General features: G+C 35.3%; 1 protein-coding gene across 2 annotated transcripts in view; it reads left to right on the top strand.

The window, feature by feature from the left end:
* The window catches only part of LOC140751541 (protein O-mannosyl-transferase TMTC1), a 180,703-nt gene that overhangs the window by 150,926 nt on the left and 4,836 nt on the right, over window positions 1-24,941 (top strand). For both annotated transcript variants that reach the window (XM_073085441.1, XM_073085442.1), the window contains 6 exons: window positions 16,777-16,850; window positions 22,159-22,293; window positions 22,558-22,731; window positions 23,474-23,663; window positions 23,992-24,113; window positions 24,757-24,921. In XM_073085441.1, the coding sequence (XP_072941542.1) occupies window positions 16,777-16,850; window positions 22,159-22,293; window positions 22,558-22,731; window positions 23,474-23,663; window positions 23,992-24,113; window positions 24,757-24,921 (860 nt within the window). The remainder of the gene's footprint in view (window positions 1-16,776; window positions 16,851-22,158; window positions 22,294-22,557; window positions 22,732-23,473; window positions 23,664-23,991; window positions 24,114-24,756; window positions 24,922-24,941) is intronic.

Consider the following 24,941-nt stretch of genomic DNA (forward strand, 5'->3'; position numbering starts at 1 on the left):
AATATCTAATCCTATCTGGGGTTGATTACAGATGTCCATGGGCGGCAGTAGCCACTTACCATCAGGTGGACTGCATGCTCGTCTGCTACTCTTATATTGTAAAAAAAAAAAAAAAATGTACCTATCCTATGCAAATAAATTATTCTATTCTATTCCATTCTATTTAAAGCAACGTACATACATAAGACATTTATTATTGTCCAGAATCTAGACTTTAGATGAAACGGTAGTTAGGCTGATTCATATTGGCTACATGCATGACAGCCGATTTCTCTAAAATTTGGAACTGGTGAAACTTTTTATACTACAATCTTTAATAGAGTTCTGCATGTCCCCCGGCATTCACACCCACACCACAACTGAAACGCTTGGAATTCGTGTGGCCGTGTAATCTTTCCGGTTAAACTATACTTGTTCTCCCAATTTTAATTGTTTCATGTTCTTTCAAACAATGATTCCCTAAATACTCTTTGTCATAATAGATTAAGTTTGATGTCCTCTCAAACAATAAATATATACCATGCTTCAGAATATTGTCCCAATTTCGTACCTAATCCTATTTCGGATTGCACAAAGAGGGTGAAAGTTGGTTCACAGTACGACAAATGAAAATCAAACACAAACTTGTAAGGTCTCGCTTTGTACAGAAATGGGTTTCGAAATAAACCAAAGCAAAACTCGAATAAACTAGAAACAATGCGAATTGTTGGACCCTTCGGAATCTATTCATCGTGATGGTACATTACGGTTCTATCTAACGTATTTATTCCTGTAGCGAAAAGGTAAGTAATCATTGCTGCCCACGATCATCTGTAAAAAACTTAACCATGGAATTTTATCTGAAGTGGGTAATGGATGCATCGCTAGTCTTTTTCCTCGAATTACTATCCTTGTATAAGTTCTCTCATTAATTAATCTCTGCTTGTTGCACTTGAACATAAATTAATAAAAAGAATTGAAATATTCTACCATCCTTAACGTAGAGTCACTGATGTGCTATTATCACAAAAACGAATGTAAAACCTCTTATAGAAATAACATGCATACCACATTCACTCGTTCAAGGTTCACAAAAAATCTAAATATTTTATTCAATACATATCCTTTACATATACTTTTTTAACGTTAATAAGCTACCACTTCCTCTACCGCTACTACTTTCTAAGGTGTTTCATAATGGAGAAGAAGCTGAGAAAGAAACTCCACAACACACACCTTTAAAAAAGTTTTATACAAAGCCAACTTAAACCAGAGCAGTATAAGGAGGTGGGTCTCAGGTCTCAGAATATATAATTTCTAAGGTAAAAGTTCTGGACGCTTATTTGAATTGTTTTAATTTACTTAATGAGTTTAAACTCTGCTACTAATATGTAGAACTACAATCAACAGGGATTGCCTGAAACTTGTTTGCTTCTTCCAAAAACGATGTCTTGTATCGTTTTGTTGGAGCTCCCTCATTCTACATATTCGTATTTGTTCACATGCAGACGATTCACTTATATTATCCTCATTTCGAAAATTACTTCTGGAATGAGCTTTAGTAAAATATCTCGCATTCTCACTACGTAACAGCTAAGGTAGCACGGCGCTTGAAACTGGGTATTTAGATAATATCCCGGACGAAGTTTCCAGCGACAATTAGGGACATTTCCATATGACTACGAACGTTTCCGTATTATCTTAATATATCTTAAGAACGTTATTTTATGATGAGAACGTATTTAGTAATTATATTTTAACGAAGCTCATCCCATACCGAATAATATCGCCTGCTTGACAATTACGTTACGATCGCGTTACGATCGTTACACGTTGTTAATAATAAGGATTAGGTTAGAACGCATGTGGTTATTTTATAGATGGTGTGTGTAGACGGTAGTGGTAACAAATCTATTTCCAACTTCAACAGAGATTGAATCTTTTCGTATTACGGTTTAAAGAGTTTAGTATGAGTTAAGGCATTATATTTTAAATCTCAAAAGCATCAAAGCAACGTTTACTTGAGTGTACATATTTCCCTCTAACGTAGAAATCATGAAGCAAACTTCAGCTTGTTGTTCTAATGCAGATTGGTTGGGAAGGTACAACAATATATATCTTGCGGTCACCGATTCAACTCCTGACTCAGTCTAATATGTATTTTTGTAAATAAGTTACAATTTACACGTGTTTCACCTATTCTAAGGTCGGTAACAAATATCTATCGTGCAGCAGTAACCGCAATTACAAAGTAAAATGCACGTTGCAAGCAAAAAAGCATTTTGACTTTCAAGCATAATTAGCGTGCTGCTTCCATTAAAAATAATAAAAGCAATCCAAGAATTGGGTAAATTCAAAAAGAACCTGGAAGACAACGCTGAACAGAGAATTACAGTGTTACTATACGATGGCCTCGATAGGGGCGAGTCTCATAAAAACCCTATGAATATTCATCGAGCACCCAGGCTTTCATTAGATCAGCAGTTCGTGCTTGCGACTCTCTAGCTGTTCGTAATTTTCGCACGGATGTATGTTTCGCAAAAACTTTGAGGAGATTTTGTTCAGGGCAACCGGAATCACGTATTTTTAGGTAAACAGCAGCGTAACTCTTATCTATCACTTACTATCTAGTTACTATCTATCAACAATGATCATCATCATCACAATCATCCTGATTCCTGACCCACTACTGGTTTCCTTTCAGTGTAAGGAGGGATTAGTTTCACCAGCATGTTGGCCACCTAGCATAAAACCTTTACATTTTAGATATTTTCGACTAACAACTAAATGAAATTATTTTATCATTTCTGCCCCTGCTGGGCAAGAGATTCCTCTCAGAGTGAAAAGAGTTTACATCACAGATTAGCGTCCTTCAAGTGCCTATAGTCTTTATATTCTTTCAAACCTCCTAGGTATACATATATGTATGACCTACCTACGACGTTACAGTAAGTCTATGGATTCTTAAATAATGGGTTCGGGGGCCACCCCCGACGGTCGCCGACTGTCATAAGCAGTCGCTGATGGTCGCCTTGGGCTATTGCTCGTGTATTAGCATACTGTTCAGTTGTGTATTACCTTCCTAAGACGTATATAATTTTAGAACTAAACGTGCATCTTCGGAATTCGATCCTCGGATGCAAAGCACTAGGCCAAACTTAAAAAGCACTAGGCCATCACGAAATGTAACGTATACTACAGCAATCAAGCAAATAACTGAATCTCGTTGTTATGATAAAATGTAGCATAGGTAATTATAATAATTATATGTGTGTGTGTTGGTTAATGTAATACCAATATTATTAATTCCGAGAAATCTGTTTGTTCTCTAAACTACCAGTCGAGATTGAATATCTTGTTATAATTTATGTGTACATATAAATTTGAATAGGTTTAAGTTGTATGGATTGAACACTTTTTATGTCCCACTGCTGGGACACAACGGTAGGTAGGTAGAAGAAGTAACAATTATATTTCTAAAAGCAATCGCCATGTATAAAAGTATTTTATATGTTAATGCGAGTCATATACTATCTGTGTGCCAAATTTCATCCAAATTTAAGCAGGCGTTTTTGGATGAAAGAGTAAGGAGCATCCACGCATCCTCCTGAACTTTTGCATTTCTAATATTTGTAAGAGCAGGTAGAGGACGAAGACGAACGACAAATAAACAGAGCTGTCGATAATTAAGGTTATTTTCTTATTAAAAACCATTATGCTATACATAAATTATATTCATGGGCACTTAGTGAAGTACGTACATTTTTGAATGCTTAATTACATTCCATTTACAAGTTTTAATTGACTTCAACTCTGCTATTCCGAACCATGAAAATGGAGCAATATATCTCAGGATATCATAGTTACTCAACTTTGCTTGAAATATATTTTAATTGTCTGTAAAACTTAACTATGGGTCCATGGCCATCGTAATCAATCGTACCACATACTTCAAACAAGGAGTTGCGATGGTACCGCCGTAGTCGAAGTACAAAAGACTCAAGTTGCTGAAAAAAACAAAAAATTACAGATACTGTATTATTTCTTCCAACAGTGGTGCTACCAGAGTCGATTGGTTGTGAATAATTGAGATCAAATGGATTCGTTGCTTCCAGAGGTTCGTAACTGCAAGAGGCGCTTGGCCTACTTATCAGCTCGACCTAAATATTCAGACCATTACCTACGTAACCAAATAAGCACATTCGGTGCTTATTTGGTTACGTAGCACATATGACACATAATAATATTATGTCCTGATCACTCGAAAAGGAAATCTATTTGCTATTGTTATTAACTGAACAACTTATTGCTGACTTTTCAAAACAGTTGCGACTAATGACCTCCTCGTAAAAAGAAGAGCTATACTTAGTGGGACGTAGTAGACATCCATTTTAATTAGGACGTAGTAGTCATTCATTTTAATTTATGAAGACCAATTATCTATTTTGAAGAAATCGCTCGGTGTCCCGATAAAAAAATGCTCTCTATATGCAAACGGAGCAGTGACCACCCCATGACCAAGTTGACCTAAAGAAGACAGCGGGAAACAGTTGGATTGCACTAGGAATCACATCAAGAGGAGGAGGCCTATGTTCAGCAGTGGACCTCAAAAGGATGGAAGAATGGTAAAATATTATTACTTATTAGAAGTCTATTTTATTAATTCATATACGATTCAGATATCTCCAAATTTCTGAATACGCATCCTTGACACTGTAAGAATACTTGATAAATCAATGACATCATATCTTCTAATTAAGTATCTACTCAAAGATATATTGAGTTGTTGTAGTTGACTTTCGGAAATACATATATTAATAAGCTCTTAATTATATATATTTTTTATTATTTCACAATACTCTCATAGCTTTTACGAGGTTAAAATAGCTGAGTTATAAAAATCTATTTAATATTAGTGGTTTATGTGAATAACGAAAAACAAAGCAAAAGAGATAAATTAACAAGAGTTTAGAAAGCAGTAGGACCAGTATAATTCGAGGTGGTGGTACATAATTTGCCGTGAAGCAGTTATGCGTTTCGTTAGAAGGGCATGGATGCTTTGGAAGGGCATGGAAATGACCACTTTTACGATTTCATCACAATCCCAAAGATTTTCTCTTACATCTTGGACAAACAGAAATTCTCATCCTTTATTATACAGACGTGTTGATGTTAGATATTCTAGCTATGTATTGACCTTAACGCTACCGACTAGACTGGGATACAGATTGCCTGACCATTGTTACTGCCGATTCAATTAGCGACGACTATAATACTCTCGCCCTACTAATCAACTTGCTATTACATAGAATGAATACGGCCGGCATTATAATTGTTGTGTTTGTACATAACATTCAACTGCTTATATACAACGTGTTAGGTACCTACATCGCCTATTTCATTATTCTGGTGATGTTACAAGTATTTTTGGTTTGATTTTCATATATTTCCTGATTTGATTAAATACATGTCCACGCCACATCTTATAGTCATTGTCGTCGTTTTATAGAAGTCCACACTTTATAGGAGTGGTACACTTTATAGTATCAGTGTGAAATAGGACTCGAAACAGAAACATGGTCATAATTTTTTGTTTTATTCTTATCTACAATCATTTTTCCCCTTTTTATCTTTGTTTCTTTTGTATTAGCTTCTTTATTTTTTTAATTAATTAAAACTCTCTGAATGTATGCCATACTCATGCCATTCCTACGACAGCTTTTAGCTTCCATTTGCTTGTGTTCGTTTTTGTGTGCCGTCTAAAGGTCTAGTAAGGCCAGATGAAAGGGATTTGTCCACGAAGCACTTGTTGCGGTCGCAGAGTGCTCGGTTCCCAGAACTTACTTCAAATTGAGTTCCCAGTACGGAGGAATGTGAGCGAGATTTTCTCTATTTGTCGTCTGCGACATTTTATCGAGACTTTAATTTTTAATGAGTATTTAAAGATAAAAGTAAAACAAGTAGTTGTTAGTGATAAGAAGTGAAATAATATTAATGTTACTAATAAATGGCTTAATATTTTTGCTTTACCTGGCGCTGATTTTATTGGTATCTGATAGTGATGATTTTGGACTTCATCTTCATTCATAGCACCCACACTACAAGAACTCTTGTTGTTGAAGAATTATGCGCGTACAGGATCTACGGATCAACATTATTTAGTAGGTAAATAATTTATATGTATATTAATTAATATCTTCACGAATACCATTCTATGCACTTCAACTACGGCAAAATATTTGCCTAGAACGTCAATCTTTGGCAAAAATATGAAATGGTAACTCGAATATAAAATGAAAAACAAATTATTCTTCTCATCATTTTAAGCACACTCTTTCGGAACTGAAATACTCTAGATCGTCCGCTCTGTATTTAATGCACCGCCGATGTAAGATTCTATGATACTTCACAATCGAAGAAATATCTGTTGTGGAGTTCTCTACAGTTATTGCGACAGCGGGAATGGTATTACATTGTATCACTACATCTATATCTATCTAGATGTATATCTTCGTCTATCTCTTCACTATTTCTTTATGATCTTATTATCTGATAAAATAAAGTACATAAATATAGACACTGGTATTTTTTGTTACAGTAAATTAAAAATAAACAATTGGAATGCTTTTAACCCAAAAAATACAAGATTTTTACGGAAAATAGAATAGTCAGGATTTTCAAAAATCACTAAGCTTATAAAAGCTAACTCTAAAATATTCTCAAAATATAGATTTTTGGAAGAATAAACAATGCATACAGCGGATTAGGGGCCAATCATAACTACATGGTTAGTTACGTATTTAATTAATAATGCAATCACCGTCGGCCGAAATAATTAGCGCTGCGGTCGACCTGCTTGGACGTCGTGTCACTTGACGTGTCGGGATCATTGGATTAGAACATTATCTGCGGTTCATAGTCGGCTTCAGGACGGATGATGAATGTCACAATTAAGTAGCAGCGTCAAACAGATAACAGAATGTCCAATGAATTAATAACACGGCAGTTGAAATGTACACGGCGTGTTTGTATTTAGTACTTGCGGTTAGATTGATGCGACTGACATAATTTCTTCTTCGATAAAGGTAAATAAAACGTATAGTTTTTACTCTGGTGGAATCTAATTTTATCGGTAGTAACTAATAAGTTTGCAATTTTTTTCATAATCATAATGAACGTCATCGTTATCATTGCAATTGCACATTATTTCACTTCTCAAAACTAGTACACGATATTTGTGTACATTTTTGGACTTTTTAAGTAATTTATTTTTAATAATCATGGTGGACAACATGGTGATCTTCACTTACCATCAACTAGATTGCATGACAACCTCTTGCTTCTATAACATGACAAAATTTATTACAATCATTATAATGGTTATATTATAATATCAACATAAATCATTTTGGTGAAGCTACAGCAGTTTAGATTACATGTTTAGTAAATATCTGATCCATGAATAGTGTTAATCCCTTATTAAGGTTTAAATTAGTATTGATTGACTAGTTTCGGTTGTTCAAACCGATAAGCCGCAAACTATATTGGACGTAAACCGAAAACCAACTGAGATGGGACAGCGGATTATGACAAGGGTATGACCGCTAAATAAAGGTTTGGTGATTTTACACACAGTATGGTATAGCCTTGAACACAAATAAAGTGAACATTTAAAGAAAACAGTGGGTAACTGCTGGATTTAAAGGGAATATACCTGTTTTCACTCATAGTAGAGTTATATTTTATTATTGATATTAAAAAATATTATATTAAAAGATGGCAAATGTATGAATGTATAACTTTCAAAACTATCTGAATGTATTCAGAACAACACGAACAAGACGAACATGCAGTCCACCTGATGGTAAGTGGCTACTGCCGCCCATGGACATATTCTGTAATCAACCCCAGAGAGGATTAGATATTCCTACCTGAAGTCGGCCACAGATGCCCCGCTACCCCTGAGGACCAGCTGGAACGCCTCGGAAAAGTCTGTCTCACTTACCACACCCTTCAAAGTGGAACACAGCAGCGCCTAACACTGCTGTTATTAGGTAGAAATAGGTGTGGCGGTGGTGCCGCCGGAGTCGAACCACAAAGGGTTCTACCACCGTAAAAACCCGTATTTGCACCCTATTGCCCATGCAGACTCATTTGCGGCATTTTTTTGGATTTCTTTTGGAGTTGTTATAGACCACACTTATAACAGTTCACCTTAAGAGCTTAAATGAGTGAACATTTCAGCTTGAGTAATAACTCATACTTCGTTATTTACGTCTTTTCAGTGCGTAATTCTTTTTTATTTTTCTTTAATATTAGCAACTGTGCTCACTTACATCCTTGTATCCTCATATCCTCTTATGTTCAAAACATTGACAAACTGTAAGTTTTCAAAAACAAATCCTCAGAACCACTCAAGTTATACCAAAATTCCAACCTCACCAAAACGGTCGATGAACAAGAAACTATTATAATCCCAGCGAGTAATTTGTATAATACTAAAGATAGTTTCTATATCGGACGGCTAGACAAAATTGAATGAGATGGGACGCTCGATTACTGACGAGGATAGAGCATTACAATGGTGTTTCGTAGCTCGGAGGTGAATGTAAACAATCTGGAAATCATGTCCATCAATGGATATGGATAAGGGTGATTTATCAAGGCAACGGCTCCCGATAAACCGCTGATTAATTTTAGCTGTTTAGTTTTGGGTACGATATTAAGGCTTTACATCAACATCGCATTACATAACATCTGTATTACGTATTCTATTCGCTATGTGCGAGTTTACTTTATACTTATATTTTATTTTGTGATTGATCATTTTATTATTAATAACTTCAGATTTAAATTTAAAGAAACATTAGAATGTCGTTAAAAAGTAGGCAATATCAATACCTTTAAGTGATATCAAAAGATTTTGATACGAGTATATCTATAACCTGTTCAGCTTAGTCCGAAATTATCCCATACAGAATTTAAGCAATCATTTCAAAATTATTAACATTGTTATTTTATTGATAAGTAAAAGCAATGAAATGAAAGGGAGACTAAACCAAACCTATTTGTCATAATTAGAGTAGCTCGTCACTCAATTTTAATTATTTATACACGATCAAAGCGGCAATCCAGCGTGCAATCTGATTGTATGAGATTACCGTCGTCCATGGACATCTATAACCAACTCCACACAAAAGCCGATTACTGATGCGTTGCCTTCGATCACTTATTAGTGATCGAAGTGCATTGCTATTTATAAGGAGAAGATGGTAAACTCAAGTAAGTATAAGTCAAGTCTTCACATAAAACTTAAGTAACGTATAGTCTTGCTATTGTTACTAACGTAGTCTAAACCATTTAGTTTACTACCGAAAACATACCCATTGAATCTCAAGCCCCGCCTCGATAGGTGCTCAATGTAAACCGTACGTGTCACTACAACTTCGGTCTGCTCCGGAACTGTTGAACACAACGAGCTATCGGAAACTAGCATGTTAGGCTTTGCGACTTATAAGCCAGTTTTATAGGCACCTTAGCTTACTGTTAGTCGAAGCGCTGTAATACTCATTTCTGCTTTATGAAAATAGTAAAAGTGACTTACTTGCGGGTTATTAACGTTTTTTGAAGTTTGTGGAGTGCGTTCGAGACCAAGGGCTTGCAGCCTGAATTAAATGACTACTTAGGTTGGTTGGTCTGGTTTGTCCAATATTTATTCGTTCCTATTAATAAATAAATAATTATGAATTATCACTTTTATAAATGGAGAAGGAAATAAAGTATTATTTTAAACAAATTTTAAAGGTATGTGATTTCAACCAATCCCTGCTAGGCCAGTGCGATGAATTATAGCCTAAACCCATCTCATTTTGAAAAGAAACCGGTTCCCAACAGTGGGACAGAAATAGGTTGACGACGACTAGGAAGGCATTTATGAAAATCTTGATTATATTTAAATATATATATAATGTATAGATACCTATTGCGTATTCTTACCAGACTGTATAATTTTGTAAATTAGAGCGCATAAAGCTTTCTTTACTTTATTAACAAAGCTCGTTTTCTAACTTATATATTTACTGAATGCTTTTACTACCCACCATTAGTGTAAAAGTGATTTTACTAAAAATACCGAATGAGCTTTCATCTCTTCCACTTCGCCTCTTTAAGCCGATTTATAGTAAAAATATATATTTGAAGGCATTATTTACGAATCTCTGCGTCCAATGGACAGGAGCCTAATCCCGGCTAAAAAATATATAAAGAAAGCTGTAAAATGGTTTACGATTTGTATCGGCCTTTATCCCGGCCGAGTATGGCCCGGGGGCATAAAGTTTTGATGGGCAGACATTATGAAATATCGCCAATGACCTCAAAGGCAATCGGGATAATGCGTACGTATGATAACGTTATGGGCACTAAACTGGTTTATATTAGTTATAGTTTTTGGATTAAGTTCCCTTTTGTTGTTCTATTATGTGTTGATGATAAACGGAGATTGTTTCAGTAATTTTGTGAGCGACTAACGTAAAACAGTGATAAGCCTGTCAATTCTTGTAGAGAGAGGAAAGCCAATTAAGACATACATGATCCAAACATTTATAATCATAAATTGCGGCAATGAGGTTCTCAAAATTTGCGTTTGAATGATAAAATTATAAAAAGTCAGTAATCATTTCAAGGTAAACGGAATCCCACCTGCCTTTAAACTTTCAAAGTTTAGTTAGCAGGATATTTTTTGTTTTAGGAATATAGAACGAACTAGAAAAACATGTTTGGAAAATCCCACAAATCTAAAAAAGTTTCGTAAAGTCTAATATTCGTTCATTATATTTAAAGGTATATTACTATAATGCCTACCAACCTATACAATATCACTTATAATTATTTCTTTCAGACTATATTGCGTTGATGATGATGACTCTCTTTAAAAAAAAAATTACAAACTTTGTATAAAGCTCACATTTTGAAGCCTAAACTTCAACTTCATTGACAGCTTCCATTAAGCCCAAATTCACTCGAGCGTGAGACTTGAAGTTAGCGGAACTTAAAGTACAACGTCAATACAACTTAGTGGCGTTATGGAACTATTGGAAGATGTGACGGGCCGTTAAGCCGGAGACATGTTTTATGCTAACACGTTTATTATTTCTGATAAACAACTACACTGCATTAATGTATATATTTTAATTTTAGATCGAAGAAGGAAATGGAAGTATGGTATGGAACAGAGAACAGAGTTCCTACGTGAAATTTTGTTTCTACGAGGTCACGAATTGCCAGTTATCCCAGGCGTTCCGACTTTTGAAGGTGGTAGAACCCTTTGTGGTTCGACTCCGGCGGCACCACCGCCACACCTATTTCTATCTAATAACAGCAGTGTTAGGCGCTGCTGTGTACCGGTTTGAAGGGTGTGGTAAGGGAGACAGACTTTTCCGAGGCGTTCCAGCTTAGTCCTCAGGGGTAGCGGCGCATCTGTGGCCGACCTCAGGTTGGAATATCTAATCCTATCTGGGGTTGATCACAGATGTCCATGGGCGGCAGTAGCCACTTACCATCAAGTGGACTGCATGCTCGTCTGCTACTCTTATATTATAAAAAAAAAAACTTAATCTTCAGGGTTACCAAGGCATTTGCGGCCTATATCAGGTGGGATTATATTAGGCAGTGGTCCCTGTCGCCTATGAACACCTGCATCTAACTTCACGTACAACAGTGCTTAAATTTGAAGTTGATTACAGGTTCAATTTTTTGAGGGTTATGATGGTTGCCTCATATTTAAAACAGCCCTTAAAACCTTCCACCGAAACGGAAAATCTTCTTCAAGCTTCTATATTTAGTCGTTCGATAAACAACCTTCATTATTTTAATGCCCGTCTTAAAATAGTATTAATACTTTTAGCATCAATTCTAACTAAAGCGAAGGTAATATAATTAATTCTTCCACGATTCTTCTAACGGGAATCACTACTACCAATACCATAGATTCTCTTTCACAAAAAATGTAACCTAGCTTGGTTATGTAGGTATTGCCATGTTCAAATAAGATACATGTAATTCGATTCAAGCACAAACGAAGAGTCTCTTCTTATGTATGCTGTCATTTATAAAAAATAATAATATATTATCTAAAACAATAACGATATTACATAAGAACAAAACAATAAATAAGGTTCACGTAACAACTTTCTAACTTAAAATAGGAAAATAAGTCAGCAGCAAACAATTAGATTTCTGAAGCATTAGTATTTGCGCAGACTCATTTAACTCAAGCACAAAACTATAGAAAACAATATTAACAGCTCCATTGTCGGCGTCCAGACTGCGATCCTAATTAACAACAAAGCTCTCATTGTTTGGCAGATACGCTGCAGGTTGTTATAAATCTAGATACTTCTGTATCTCTCAATGTATAATATTAAATAGACTTTCTGTAATATTCATAAAACTTTTATGTTTGCTTTTACACCACATTTATGATTTTTATTTATATCTCCATATTTTTTTGGACAATTGATGTTGAACAGTTACGTAACCACCTGATGGTAGGTGATCAATCTGCGATGGAAATGGCTTTTATTTTGATGAAATTTTGGATCAAATATTACCACTTTCCTACCTTAACTTACTTAACCACAAAACTCAGTTAGGGGTACGCCAGGAATACTTATTAAAATCGTCTTACACTTGTGTACTTACAACTGTATTTAGATAACTAATTATATCGATTTTATTTTAATTATGTAATAAGGCTCGGAGGACTGATAGTTAAATGATAGATTAAAACTTTCGTATGACATAATACTACATCGGCTTAACTAATATTAATAACTAAACTTTTTTTATAAATAATTGTATTCTCGCAATTTTCTAAAAACATGAACAATAATTTCGTAATAACGTCGCTTAGAACGTTTTCCCTCAGGAATCTTATCGGCCGCAATTGTAGGGATTCTGAAGATTAAAATCAAATACAGGCCTCGAATTTCTGTTTGTGGGTATCCCTGAGCTAGTCAAATTAATTTACGGTTAGGTGTCTACTGGTAGATGAAATTTTCAAGGGAAGCTCTATATATGATATTTAATGTGAGGTTCTAAATATTGAGTGTTACAACAAATCTAGAACTAAATTTTCTGAAATAATGAGGGGTTTCAAAATGTGTGGAGTAGTCTACCAATATGCACTTGGCCAACGCTAATGGAAACCCCTGTCACAGAGAGGAGACCCATGCCCAGCAGTGGAACAGTAATGGACTGACGATAACGAAGAGAATATAGATAGATAGATTACGTAGAAATTTACCTAACATAATGAAATACAGGGACATATTTTCGAAGAAGAAGTAGTATAATAATGAGGAATTTTGCAGAATTCTTTTCTGACGGAAATTATGCATCACTTCTTTAGAAGGTGTTCCGTAAAAAAATCACGTTAATTACAAATTTCAGACCGAACAACAACTATTAAGCCCTTACTTAACCAGATGGTATAGTGGGTTGAAAAATGAGACTGTCGATCCAAGTCCCAATATAAATAGCTCAGAGCAACTTTTCAAATTAAAACCTCGAGTAGAGACAACCGCCGCAATCGGCCGCTGATAGGAAAAGTTTCAAGATTATTGCCTTCCAATCGCCTGTATAACCTGTTTGCGTCTGTTTTTTGTTAGACCATAAAGATATAAACTATGTAGGTACGTACGTTATTTCGGGAAATGTAAGTTGAGGAAGTGCCATAAAAACTTTTGGGAGACTTCCACAGAATCAAGTTGAGGGTGTAGATGATTTCTGGAGTATTTGTATTTCCGTTCCCAATTCCCGCTGCAACTATTATTTTCACTGTTACGGTCTTTAACTGGTTATCAAATCATCATGTAATTAATTACACAGTAGATAGGCGAAGACATTAAATAAATAGGGTTAAATAAAATTATTAACATTTCCATGAAAAAGCTTTCATCCCACTTTACCTATCTCGAATTGATTGACAGTTGACATATATTTTAGATGAATTTCTAACAATTGTTAATTAATAACCTCTATTTCCCTAAATGTGGACTTTCCGAGCGTATTTCATTTTTAAAAATACAAAGGTTTCCAACATTTACGACATAGGAAGTTGATGATTTATTGTATCCTGAAATTTAAAATGTCTCCATAATAAGGTAATATTCGTTTTCAAAGCATGGAAAATCTTGGAATAGATAGCAATTATCCATAAAATACTTGGATATTTTCACGGCACCAATAATTGTTTCGAACAAAGGTGGCCGTAACGATCCGCGCCGGCAAATATTTGGTTGATTGTGTTAATTAGATCGATCGATGGCCTTTTGTCATCGGTTTTAGACAATTCGATAGCTATGAATACGTATCTTATTGCTTCAATGTGACGTATATTGAAATTAATAGATATTTAGAATAAAATGATTGCAGAGAACAACAGAGGCTGAAACAAAATTTGTTGTGAACTTTTGATGTGTATGAGTCAAATGTGTAAGTCGAACGCCAATATTTTTTTACCAAGTTTATGCAAATAAATAAAAAAGACAATTCATGATATGAGATGTCTTTGGTTTGAATAAACTGTGCGACTGAACATAGGCCATAATTTTAAGTAGTCGGGTTTGTATTTTAATAGGCATTTCTGGTAATTGCCACTATTTAATTGCATTACTACACCTATCTTTGTCATATACATTATATTTTTTATGTTACGTTGTCGTATAAGTTAAGTTTTTGTCATTCTTCTTATTGTAATATTGGTATCAAAGTTAAAGAAATCTAGGTTGTCAAAATGTAGAATAATACTGCCAAGGCCTTTGAAAAAGTTTTAGTGAATCATAAATTGAACAGGCACAATTAGACACGCAGCTGTAGCAATAAATTTCATTAAGTATTAATATAATCTATTAAAATTATTTAAGATGTTTATTATATTGTACTAATTTCACAATAGTAATAAATATTGCCTTATACTGACTAAACGCTTTCTCGTTAAATTAACTCTTTATTTTTTGTATTTCCTATATTAGTAGTTTAATTTTTATAAAACTTGCAACATTTGTCTTACATAAATAGAACATTATTCTCTTTAAAACTTAATATTTTCATGGCAATGTTATTTTCATAACTCCGCGGGCGCTGACCTTAGTCGTGTTATGTATCGCCTAAATGTAACTATAGGTGAAACTTCACGTGATAATAACTGCGGTAATGCCACTACCATAACTTTTTACAAATTTAAAACTTAATCAATGATTTATAATTAATGTATTTGGCCGTGAGTATATCCCAACTTCCTTTATTTATATAGGGCATGGTGAACATCCACCAATATTTGCATAGATACATAATATCCCAATCCAGTCAACTAAGCATTAAATCCAACGTAAACTATGTGCAAGCTCAATATTATTCACGTGTACATACACTGTACATCACTTCAACGACTAAGGGGTCGTAAAAAGACAAAACATAGGTCCTCCAAGGCACCTCTATGGCCTCTAAAGATTTCCGGATATAAGTAAATTGCCGATAAATAACGTTAAGTGCTTCGTCCAAGGGAATTAATCCCTTAAACGATTAAGAGGGCTATATGACCCACGTTTAAGGGACAAACCACTACTTAAGGGTCCAATGAATTTAAGATACTATGCAATAAAGGGCAGATGACAAGAAAGGACAGTTGGAATTTTCTTATGAAGATGGCATATCACTGTGTTGTCGTTAACATGAAACATTTATAATGTATCTTAATTTTTAAATCTCAGTTATATTCTTAAGATTATTGTGGTCTAATTAGAGCCAAATGCCAGTGACATATCACACGGTTGCATTATTATTTAAAACTGAAAGGTTAATGCAACAAAGAAGGCTTTTATGTGTTTGATTTACCATTATTATGTGTATGATTATTAATCTATTATTCTCAGGAGACAGTAAGATAAGTTGTTAATATAATACAATTACTTGTTGAGATCAAATCCAACTATAAGAACGGCTTATCTTCACTAAAGACTAGAATGTCTGGTTTGAGCGAATAAACGAAATCCTAATGCAGTTAGAGCGCCCTAATTGCTTTATACAGGCCTAATGCAGGCGTAAATTATGTTCAAAGGTGCGGAGGCACACCGCTTTGAGAGTTATGCTCGGCAATCTGAACTGATGAACGTTGTACACAATCTTTGGTCGGTAACCTGGAATGTTCTGGAACGTAACTTCTACATACCTGTAATGAACTTAGTATCTTAAATATTACAGCGTCCTCTGCCATTACAGAAGAAATTGAAGAATAAAGGATGAATGTAGTAAGAAGTATTACCAAATAAATGTATAGTAATTATATCACTTCTGATTTTAATTTGATTGTTTACTAAACCTATATGAATAATTCCTACAGAGTCCTTGCGACTTTAACCAGCGACTTCTTCTAGTTGCATTAACCTACAGAAAATGCCACTAATCATAAGATGAAGATGAATTATGAATTAATAATAATAGGTATAAGCCTATTATTATTAATTCATCAATCTACACATAATTATCGACCATTAAAATGTAAGATATGAATCATTTGTACATGTATACAGTATAAGTAGTATCCTATTTCTATCTACATTATCATGTTTACTTCTACTATTTACAATTCTGATGCAGTCTAGCTTTCCATTCTCTTCTAAAACGAATACGACACTACTAATACACTATTAATAATATATACTAAGACATCGAATCTCGATTTGGCGAATGCTGTGTGTGTGGGCAATGTACATTAATAATGTGCTATTTTCTTTCCAGGTAGCCGGTGTCGTCGGTCGAGCTGACGTGCTTGCGTGCGTTTTCTTCCTATCTTCTCTTCTTCTTTATCATGGGTAAGATTTTGTTTAGTGTTACTACACATACTATCTGGTTATTAATAACAGTGGGATTTGCATGATCATTGATGTGTGATAAACAAGATCTGAACAGATGTGTAAAAATATCATCTGAGGCTGTCTTATCCAGCTACAGAATGTTTATTGAGAGTATGGATGTATTACTTATTTATTTACATTTTTATAAAATTTACAGTTATAGTCTTGTTAATGCTTTTGCATTCGTTGCCTTTAATATTCGTTGTTATTTTTCTTTGAATAAAACTTCGGTGTTAGCCCCTGTACTATGGAACGTTAACTGTATTTTTATGTTCAACATAAGTATAAGTAATCGCCCTCAAGGTATTTATTTAAAGAAAGTAGGTATATTGTATTTTGTTTTACTATAGAGTACCATTTAAAAATAATCGAAGATCATTGGTCAAAAAAATGTTACAAGTTTATTTCTTTGCGAGATACACAAGAGATAATAGATTTAGATTCTGTTTTCCCCGGAGGAGCATGTACTTGTCTTAGTTTATTTTAGTTCAACCTACACTAAAAGGAAATTGACCTATGAATAAGGAGCGTAAAATATCCCCATACAAAAGGATACAAAAGGTCATTAAAGGTCAGGGGTACTTTTATGTCCCGTATCTATCACCACACACAAAAATACATAAATCCTTAGGGTGGGTTGTATCACAGGCCTGGTTAAAGTTTGCGTTAATGTTAACTATAACAATAAGTTTGATAATAGTGATGAAAGTAACAATACTGTGTCGCACAAAGTTATTTATTATTAAGGTAATTTGCGTAAATGTCACTTTTAGTCAACGTATACACATACACAAGTTGAAAATAACAATAACTTTATGCGACGAAATGGACTGATTAAAGTTAAGCATTAGTTATGATGTCATTTCAACTGTCACTAAAATGGAGCAAATTATGCATGTTGTTGTAGATTTAACGAATGGTTATCCTTTTGGAAACATTTAAGTTACATGGTGCAACCGATCCTAAAAATATAATGTAACCGAAGTTAGTTCTCAGTCTATAAAATTTAGTAACATCTTTCAAGAAACTTTAGCTAAACGGGACTCTAACATCGTGCGAATAGTTTCCTCTTCGGTCCGGTTAGTTGATATTGTTACGGAGTTTGCTCCTTTTGTTCCGGACCAGCGAAGTTGATCCCCAGAAACATCCCTGTTCCAGCGACCTCGGAAACTTTGTAAGGGGCTGCTTGAGGCTCGGGGTTGTTGACGTAATACTATTAGGGACAGCACTTGTCAGTTAAGAAGAAATAATTACTTATGTCTTATCGGACTTCGTAGATGGGTCAAGTCTCCTGAGTATATCGTTAACTATTGAGTAAATAATAGTTTGGTGGTAAAATGTCATCTTCTGCGTATTGTTAAATCATTTATTTGGATACATGCCTTATCGAAAATTATGTTATTTCCACGTCTGGAAGTTTTTTATCTAAGAGCGAGACGTAGACGAGCGACTAACTTTTTCTGTCTGACTTTCTGCTGTCAGTACTTTCCAACTTACATATAAAGTACAATAACTTATTAATATGCCAGTCCAATACGAGATATTTGACAAGTTCGAGCCAAGAGAACTATTTGGCTTAGTACGCACTGCGGTTTAACGCAAGCAGAACACAAATAGTTAAAAACGTAAATGCATAAGAACACGCACTGCGGTTGGCTTCTGGCTTAATTTTATAGCTAAGCCTTAAGCTTAACACGCATTAGTGAAGTCTATTTTCGAGCGTGTCTTGTTTAAGCGCGTTTTGGTGGCCTATAGTAATAGTACCTATAGTTGCGCACGCATTGCGTTTTTTATCTAGCCGCATTCGGTTTTTTATCTAGTCTCAATAGCCTAACGATAAAACTTACGCCTCCACACACGCTGTTCTCCAGAATCTATGATGGAACTGAAATAAAATTAAACCAGAAGCCAACCGTAGTGCGTGGTCTTATGTTTTTTTATGCGTTTTCAGCTATTTTTATTCCACTTGTGTTTAACCGTAGTGCGTGCTAAGCCTTATAGCGAAGAACTTGTGGCAAGGCGAGTTTATTCCATGCGACAGTTCGTTGATATTGTTATATTAGAGTTGGATCCCTTTGTTTCGTGCTAGTCAAGTATTTCGCTTAGTAACTTTATTTTGCGATTTTCCATTACATATTATACTCGTATTTTACCTTATATATTCATACCCTTAGTATGAAATTAAGTGTCTTAAGGGCTTTCATTTATGAAAAAGTCGTGAAGATCTGGAAAAAGAATGTTGGTCCATTCGTCCATCCATCAGCCCTTAAAAGTACACTGCTGTGCTCATAGTCTTCCCCTAATTATAGCCATTCAAAACAGTCCCATGCCTAATGAACCCAGTGTTTTCTCACCACCATCTTGAAGTCGTCGGTCCACCTCCCTTTTTTCCTAAACGAATATGGATTCTTATTCATTTTCAAAAGATCCATTTTACATTCCTTATACGAAAAAAAATACTAAAAAAGAGCTAATTTAAAATTCTATGTTAAACGTGATATTTGCTAAACGAAACAATTTATTAAATAACAAATAAGCTATGAAATGATTCAATTGAATACGAGTATGTTAGAAAATGATCATCATTAAATAAATCACTACCTAACAATTATGAACATCAATATTCACTTTATGAAATATGATTCGCTATTTCAATATTGAAAATTAAACGTACCTAATATGCACCATAGGTATACTGTATTCATTGGTACGACTCGTCAGCATTCCCTTCAATAACAATTAGAGATGGGCAGAGGGTTTAAACCCATCGGGAATAAACCGGGTTTTTACCCGGTCGTTGGGAAGAAATAGGGTTGAAACCCGAAAATGGGTTTTTATTCGGGTATTTACTATTTTCACGCATATCTATCCTTTTTTAAGCGCAATTATTACTTTGATGATGATACTGTAGTAAATATGGACTGTAAAAAGACATTTACAGCGCCAAAATGCCATTTTATCACGCCATTATAGATGCAGACTTAAGTAAGAAGCCAATCAGCGTATGCTTTTGATGCAAATTTCAAACAATGTCCACATCCCGTTGTTATTCTAGAATATAATATCCTGTGGCCGCTATAAGAACAAATACTAATAATAAAAAAAAATCAAAATAAATGGGAGACGCTATACAAGGACCCGCTTTTTTCAGCATATTTCGCTTTATCTATTGAACCATAATACGTAGACAGTTCAAATTTTCACAAGACATTTACTTCTATGGTTGCTATGAAAAAATATATGACAATTGGGTGGTACGGAACCCTCCTTGTGTGAGTTCGACTTGTATCAGGAAACGAGTATGTTTCCTTGATAAAAAGTAGTATATGTCGTCCTCTGACTACAGTATACAAAATATTTATTATAGGGTGAAATATAAAGTGCGCCTTCAAGACTAAATCCTAAACTATAAGGTTAACCAAAAAAAGCTGAAGAGAGTTACGAGGCCGATATTGTGAAAAACTAAACTGCATTCGTTTTTCAAAATATCACTTTTCCTTTAGTTTGTCATATATAACTACTTTCTAGAATTTGACCCTTGTAAGCGACACTATGCGATGATGGAGTAATACAAATATGCGCAAAAAACATAACCGTTCCGTGGCAGTCGGATAAAAAAGTAGGTAAAACCTCAAAAATAACATTAAAAAATGTAAATACGTTGAAAATACCGTAGAAACTTCTAGAACATCTATTCAATAAATATTTGAACAATTTTAAAAACTGTCTACAGATTTTATGAAATCATTTTTAAATACCCGAATAAATACCCTGTGGGAGGGTATAAACGGGTATTTATCGGGTTTAAACCCAGTACTGGGTTTAAACCGGGTGTTTTGCCCATCTCTAATAACAATGCGTAATAACATTGTACCTATTCGTGAATAGTTCGTACCTATTCGTTAAATATAGTTTGGGCAGTTAGTCCTTTTTGTTCTTCGGTAGTTCGCAATTGTTTCGAAGGACCCACCCCAAAGTTTGAGGAATTGAGAATTGTTCATGATCATGTTACCAAGCCGTCGTCACCTGTCATCGAGTGGGACTAAACTTAACTAAAGTTTGTTATGTGGCAACACTTGGGACAGGGCTATTTGTTATAATTCTTAGCCTTATCTCTACACACGACTGAAATACTAAATTCATGTAACATATGATGTGACATAGTGCCACATCTCTTCTTCGCGTGAAGAAAGCTAATGAATCAAACCAAAAACACGCCTAGAACGTTTTTCCAAGAAATTACTCATATTTTGTGATCGTCAACTTAATGCCGAGCGCGGTAAATATGGTATCGTACCTCCCTCTCTAGTAGAAGCCAATCCGTAAGTTTTCAAGGCTATTAATCGCTTAAACGCTTAAAACCCTTTTAAACTCACAGCCCAAACTAGGATTCCCTGTATCGTGGGTGCATGGACACATACAAAGACTTATACACAAACACCCAGACCCAGAACAGATATCTAAATTCATCACTCAGATATTGAATCAGGTCTGGCCAGGGAATGAACCCGGGACCATTTGCGCCGCTACGCGGGTCGTCAAATGAAATGTATAAATTAATGACTAATTTGTAACTAAATATCGTAGCTCAAAGCTCAAAAGGAAAGCTTAAAAGCAATCTTATGTACTCGTAACATCATTAAATTAAAATGAAATTTGAATTTCATCGCATTTGTAAGGTTTATGGATATAAGTACCAATATGACATATTCAAGGTACGATTACATTCTCCGTAAGGTTTCAAAGACGCGAAATGCGGGTAATCAAATATTAGAAGTACAAATTCAAAAGGAACCCTTTCATATTCAATTCAATGACAGAATTACTCGGATGGAGTGTTATTAACACAATTTTGCTTGCTTCGCTATGTTTATGGATACGGTACTTATATGTAACAAACCTAAAAAAGATACAGAGCCGGTATACTTTATTTCACTAGACTAATCCAATAAGGGATGTTGAAGAGAGGTTCGAGTTAGTATACAGGTCGTTTTGAAAACATCTGATAGGTACGGGTTGAGTGTTCTCAACTTTGAGACTTATAAAATCCTATCCAATGATAGCAACTGCAACCGACGGTTTAACATGTGCCCTGAAAAACCTAAAAGCGCATTTATGCACTAGCAGTCAATGATGAAACTCTCGATTATGTCCGAGGAAGCTTTAGTTTGTTTATAAGTTACGAACTATAAAATGTTACCTCAGGAGTATAGGAACATATTACCTACTCAGAATTCAGTTTAAGATTCAAATGCTTTGATTTCAGGTCATCGGGTCGACACCGCGTGTGGTCAAGCGTCGTTCTCGCGGCGTTGAGCATGCTGGCCAAGGAAACTGGCCTCACTGTCCTCCTCTTCAACATTGCTTTCGATCTCCACAGGTGTTGGGGCACTATAACTAAGTAATTCAAATGTTTCAACCATTCTTGCTAAAATATACTCGTAACTAGAATTGGGATTACGCTTAACGTTGATTAAGTTACCCATTGTTCTAAACGGTCTGTTTTAAAATAAACTGCAATTTGTCTCGTAATTTCTCGTAAAGTTAGTCTTTCACATTAAGATCTAGCATAACATCATCATAACAAAACCACGTTAGTCAAATTGTAATTACTACGTACATTCTTTAATAATTAATACTAATAAATTGAATTATAATCTTTCAGATCTTCTGCAACAAAATGGAGGTGGAAAGGCGACAACGTCTGGAGTCGTGTAGGAAAGGGCCTGGGAGCTCTTACTCTGCTAGTTGCAGTTCGGCTGGCATTACTGCAGGGTTCCTTGCCAGCTTTCTCGCCACAGGATAACCCGCCTGCGTTCCATCCTTCTTTTGCTGTCAGGTATATTTAGTGACATTAGGTGTTTATAAAAAAGCGGTATAAAAGTAAATTATCGGGAGTTGTAAGATTAACTAGTGGCCACGTTCGATCCGCTAGTTTCATGTTTTGGAAGTATTTTGACAACCCGTGTGGCGGAGCGGTCACTTTACCGGTCTGACTCGCAGAGGGTCCCGGGTTCGATACCTGGCCAGACAGATATCTAAATTATGAATTTAGGTTTCTGTTTCTGCGTTTGAGTGTTTTTGTATTTGTTTGTATGTTTGTGTATTTGTGTGTGTCCATAGCATCCACGATACAGGAAATCCTATTGGGGCTGTGAGTGTAGAAAACGTTTTTTTTCTATTATTTTGCAAATCTTCTCCATGTTCATGATACGACTAAACGTTTAAGTTTATTTTAAAGAAAAATATATGGAATGTTACAATGTGATATATGTAGGTATTGCTAGTTCTAGTGGTTATATTCGGTTTAAAGCTGCTGCAAGATTTCAGAGCGATCTCACCTAAGCCTCTTACGACTAAGTTTGATAAATACAGGATGTACTTTGCTTGGCTTGGCTCTTAGTACTGGTTTAGTTACATTGGCTTTAACTTGTAACATTAGATAAACGTATAGAGGAAATCGATGGAAGTTATGATCAATCTGTGTCAATTTCTTGCAAACAGAAAATAATAAAATTTAATGAAATAATAAAATATCCGGGTAATAGGGTAAACAAAGGTCTTTTTTTTTTAATTTCCAGGATAATGACCTTCTGCTACTTGGCCGCATTCAACTGGTGGTTACTCCTCTGCCCCTGGACCCTTAGTCACGACTGGCAAATGGGCTCCGTGCCGCTGATCACTAGTGGTTGGGACCCACGGAACCTGGTGACGTGTGCTGCTATTATTACCTTGGTCGCGTTGTCCTATCGCTGTATTGTGGATTTAGAGGTAAATATAAAACATATAATATAAATATAATTTTCTCAACTGATCATTTTGAACTAAAAGAAAATCTGTCTACTTAAAGTCAAACATGGGCCAATAATAAGGTCTTAAAAGGCATCTCATGAGATTTTTTTACATTTTTGAAATAGAAGATATACTTGATATTAAATATAAATAATCTTCAGAAAACTCAACGCTTCCAACATGATGTCTGTTAATTTAATACGAAAATAAAAGTAGCGATAATACCGCCACAGTCAAATATCTTCGACAGTTGTAATGAGTTCTACTGTCTTTATTTAAATAATAAATATTTTATTAACATTTCCAGTTACAGCGCCACACGCCGCTAGTGGTCGGTCTGATGTTGCTGGTTATCCCGTACTTGCCAGCATCCAACCTACTGGTCACCGTCGGATTTGTAGTCGCTGAACGAGTCCTCTATATACCAAGGTGATTTGGTTTCATAATTATAAGTTCTAGGTAGTTACTACGAGTTTTCATCCTTCATTATTTTCTTAGAACATTAAAACTAACAGTAGAAGATTTTCTGGACGAGATGTAACTGGTGAAGATGTAACTGTAACATCGCCCATGATCAATTGCAACCAAAAAATCAAAGTAAAGAATAAAAATTGTTACTTCACAGGATGAGTATGAAAGTATTTCTTGCCATATGAAAGTATTTCTTACCATTCCTACTTCTTGTATTTTTTTACAATATAGGAGTAGCAGACGAGCTTGCAGTCCACCGGATGGTAAATGGCTACTGCCGCCCATTGACATCTGAAATCAACCCCACATAGGATTAGATATCCCTACCTGAGGCCACAGATGCGCCACTACCATGAGGAGTAACTGGTACGCCTCGGAAAAGTGCATATATCTCCCTTACCACACCCTTCAAACCAGAAAGGTACTACACAGCAGCGTTTAACACAACTGTAACGAAGCAGAAATAGATGTGGCGGTGGTGCCGCCGGAGTCAAACCACAAAGGGTTCTACCACCTTCTGAAATACTACTATAATTACTTTTATCTTACGCATTATTATTTTCGTAGATCTACTAATCCAGCTAACATTTTTACTCTTCAGCGTGGGTTCAGTCCTAATCACGGTGTACGGAGTGCAGCTGATGTGGAAACGAGGGTCTGGTGGAAGAAGGATGTTGGTTTTGGGGATAGCTGTGCTGGTGGCGAGTGGAGCCGCCAGGAGTTACCTGCGGAACCGTGACTGGCGCACCAGGGAGACATTGTTGAGGTGGGTAATGGTTAAATGTT

This window comes from Epargyreus clarus, unplaced genomic scaffold, assembly GCF_041222505.1.
Source record: "Epargyreus clarus isolate Ecla_fem2 unplaced genomic scaffold, WU_Ecla_fem_2.2 ptg000023l, whole genome shotgun sequence".
NCBI classification, from domain to species: domain Eukaryota; kingdom Metazoa; phylum Arthropoda; class Insecta; order Lepidoptera; family Hesperiidae; genus Epargyreus; species Epargyreus clarus.